The sequence below is a fragment of the Chrysochloris asiatica genome, unplaced genomic scaffold (assembly GCF_000296735.1).
Source record: "Chrysochloris asiatica unplaced genomic scaffold, ChrAsi1.0 scaffold00004, whole genome shotgun sequence".
Lineage (NCBI taxonomy): Eukaryota > Metazoa > Chordata > Mammalia > Afrosoricida > Chrysochloridae > Chrysochloris > Chrysochloris asiatica.
The window spans coordinates 37,568,536-37,572,338 of record NW_006408522.1 but is presented as its reverse complement, the minus strand read 5'-3'; the positions used below and the strand labels follow the sequence as shown (position 1 = coordinate 37,572,338).

Genomic DNA, 3,803 nt, shown 5'->3' with positions numbered 1-3,803 from the left:
CACTCTATCTCCTCGTAAAGTTCAAATTTACTTCACTTATTGAAGTCTTAGTGTGGTGCTGTGGGTTAATTGGCTGGACTGAAAAGTTGGCTTGAACTGCAAGGTCGGTGTTTCAAGCTCATCAGTCACTCCTTGGAAACCCTATACAGGGTAATTATGAGTTGGAACCGACTCAACGGCACTTAACAACAACAACAACAATCTCAAAAATAGATTGAACCCTTTTGTTATGGCTCCTATGAGTATAACTTCCTTGCTTAAACACTCTGCTTAAACATTCATCAAATCTATAATTTCATTAATGATCCCCATGACGACTGGGATTCTATCTGCCTCATTCACCAGTGCATCTCTAGTGCTCAACACACATAGAAGGGACTTTGAAAAATCACTGTAGGCAGGAGACAAGCAGGAAAGAGGGGAAGGAATCTGACCCACAGAGACCAATTCCTGTCAACTGCATTCCTCTGTCCTTCATTAGGATATGTGCAGAGACATAACATTACTAAAGCAGGCTGCTGCAGGCCTGGCTTCTACTTCCACCTTAAGAGAATGGGAGAAAAATGTAGTCCTAAATCCAGGGTGATGGAATGGAAGTTAAACAATATAGACTAATAGTGTGAGTACACACACACTGGCATTGTTTATTTTTTGCCACTGTAGGATAGGCACGAGGCTGCAATCTGCAAGATCAGATGCTCAAAACTACCAGCAGTTCTGCAGTAGAAAGATGAGGTTGTCTGCTCTCATAAAGATTTACTGTCTTCGAACGCTTTGCCTTCTAGGCAAACCCAACCCCACCCACCACCTTCGAGCCAATTCCTACTCATCGAACTGCTTTCTTAGGGTTTCTAGGCCATTAATCCTTATGGAAGCAGACATGAGATTTCTCCCGCATCATCTTTCTCCAGCAGCACAGCTGGTGGGTTCAAAGCACTGATCTTTCAGTTATCTATCAGCTCAACATTAACCTACGGTAACACCAGGCCTCTGCTTGTAGGCACTAGAGGATTTATCAATGAAAATCAGAGAAAAAGCTGTCCTCAGGGAGCTTTGGCTCAAGTGGTTTTGCTTGTCTACTGAGTCCTAGTGTAGCACTAAAAGATAATGCACTAGATCGCAAGGTCAGTTTGAACCACAGGCGCACGGTTCAAACCAATCAGCAGCTTCTTGAAAACCATAGACAGGGTTGCTATGAGTCGGGACCGACTTGATGGCATTTAACAAAAACAACAAGCGGAAAGGTTGGTGGTTTAAAAACACTCAATGGTGTCATGCGAGGAAGGTCTGGTCATCGAATTCCATAAAAACAATGTTGTTGTTGTTAAGTGCCGTGGTGTCGGTTCCGACTCATAGCGACCCTGCACAGGGTTTCCGAGGCTGTAAATCTTTATGGGAGCAGAAAGCCTTATCTTTCTCTCCCGGAAAAACTGGTAGTTTCAAACTGCTGACCTTGAGGTTCTCAGCCCAATTCATAACCACTACACTACCAGAGATCCTTAAAAAATGTTTAGCATCCGTAAAATATGGGAAATCCTTCAGAATTTCCTGGTAAGAACTAAATGAAAGATTATTTGACAAATACCTAGTAGAGATTCTAGCACGTAGTAGGTGCTTAGTATATGGAAATCTTGCTGGTGACAAACCATATTCCAAAATTGACTTCACAGGGATCAGAAAGGCTGCAGCGCCACTCTTTCTATATAAAAAAAGACCACCTCTGGCCCCCTGTATACTTCAGAAAGCACCTGGACATATAATATGTTCACATTGTTGCATAATATTAGAGAACAAAATTGTACCAGGCACCACTACACAATGGGGCTGTTTCTAGACAGGTGATTAGGAGACTGACTTTTCCAATTATGCTAAGAGCTATAGGATCATTCAAACACAACTATTTGTAGATTTACCTTTTATACACATGAATTTACAGTGCATCATAGGATTACTGAAGCTTCCACCCTCCCTCTGATTGAGTTGAGCTGGACGTTTCTGAGACACAGTGCTTCTGCCCTCAGAATGGGATTGGCAGGGTAGAGAGAAGTAAGCTTGGATTTTTGATTTTCTTCTCTTGCCAAGTACTTTTGGTGAGTTCTCTGCAGTTAGCACCACATTAGAAAAGCAATAGGTTGAGAGAACAGTCATAGTAGCTGATTTTGCTCTATTACCAATCTGGCAAAAAAAATAAAAAAAGCAGCATTTAGAGTTAGAGAGTATTCTAAAGCGAAATGAAATAAAGTTTGGGAATTATTTGTGTGGATTTAACTCCCTCAGGCTACCTCCATTGTTCCTAGCCGGAAATTTTCATGAGTCAACTGTCCAGAATCATAGTTATTATTCAAGAGATGTGGGTTGAAAGGAAGTTTGATGCCGTGGCAAATCCCACTGACTTAGTTAGACTGTACTTCAAGTTAAAGAGCAGGCTGAAGTTTGGAGTGATTGGATTCAATTGAATATGTGTTCAGAGTGTGTCAGGAAGACCCGAAAGATCCCACATGGAAGTAAAATTCATTATTGGCAAGTACAGTGACAGGAGACCCCAGAGAACTGAGCCGCAAAGAATTTGCTGAGCTTTGTGGCTAAACTCCCTGGCCTAGTTTGATCTTGAAGTCATTGTTTTGGATCATCCTTTCAAATCTGTTCCTACACTTAAGAGCCACTCAGCATGTGACTGAGTTCTCCCTCCTGAGTTCATTTGCATCGACCTGTCAGAGCTGACTTTCAGTGGATATACATATCACATCAAACCATCCAACAGATGTCCCTTTCAAATAACTTGGAGCAGAACCAACTATATGGAGAAGTCATAAATGAGGAAACATACAACCAAGGATTTTCAATGGCTTGGCATAGCTCCTTTCACAGAAGACTTGGTCTCTTGATTGGATCCTGAAATATGTGAGCATAAGCAAATTGACTCTCACCCCATTTGTGGCTCACTCTGCCTGACAGGAGACTCAAAGGGACACTCTGGAATCTAAAATCTTCATTATCTCAATGACGTGTCCTACAATTCCATATCTCCAAGAAAGAATACATTTAAGAACAGGGATAAAAGAAATTAGGAGAGAGAAACACAACATCTAGCACCATATCTATCAGTGACTTGCTCATTGTATTAAAGTGGGGGTGGATCAGAATTGTTTCTGACTTCTGTTTCTGATTTCTGACCTCTTTGGAATCAAGGAATTTCACTGAAGGAAAACTAATATCTGATCGGGCTCCAAGTGTTAAATAAGACCTGTGTTCATTCCAGGCCACCAACAGGTTCAGGGTCACTGAGTCACTGACTATGAATTGGAATGTTCAATGAGTTTTGCAGGTGACTGGGTGAACAAAATAAAACTCAGGAGATGCATAAAGTTGGCAACAAGGAATTTCTACTTGAATTATTTAACATGCTTCTTTCTAAATATTCTGAATATAAAAGAACTGCAGATTTTTCAATAGGGTGAAATAAAGTTACCAAGTGTAGTTTTTCTGACCAACACTATAATATAAAAATCAAGATATGGAGATGAACTTAGCATGCAGACTACTATCATATTTACAAGACATTTTATGGCACCATGTAAAATTCACAAGCTATTGGCAGGATATTTTTTGTGTTGTTGTTTTTATCATCCATATGAGCAAGCATATGGACAATAAGAAATCGAATCATGAATTCGCCTTTAAAACCCAAATCACTAATTCAATTCCTGATTCAACTAGATCCTAGCAATAGTCCAGAGTAAATGTCCTAAGCATTGAGAGTACAAAAAACAATGAGGAACTATCCCTGCCTTCAAGGACTCTTC

General features: G+C 40.5%; 1 protein-coding gene across 1 annotated transcript; it reads left to right on the top strand.

Annotated features, from left to right (window-relative positions):
* Positions 1-2,498: 2,498 nt before the first annotated feature.
* Positions 2,499-3,068, top strand: LOC102839605 (chromosome unknown open reading frame, human C15orf54). The gene is given in 6 exon segments (XM_006878396.1): positions 2,499-2,585; positions 2,587-2,679; positions 2,682-2,738; positions 2,741-2,822; positions 2,825-2,947; positions 2,950-3,068. Coding segments are annotated over 6 exon segments (561 nt in total).
* The last annotated feature ends 735 nt before the right edge of the window (positions 3,069-3,803 follow it).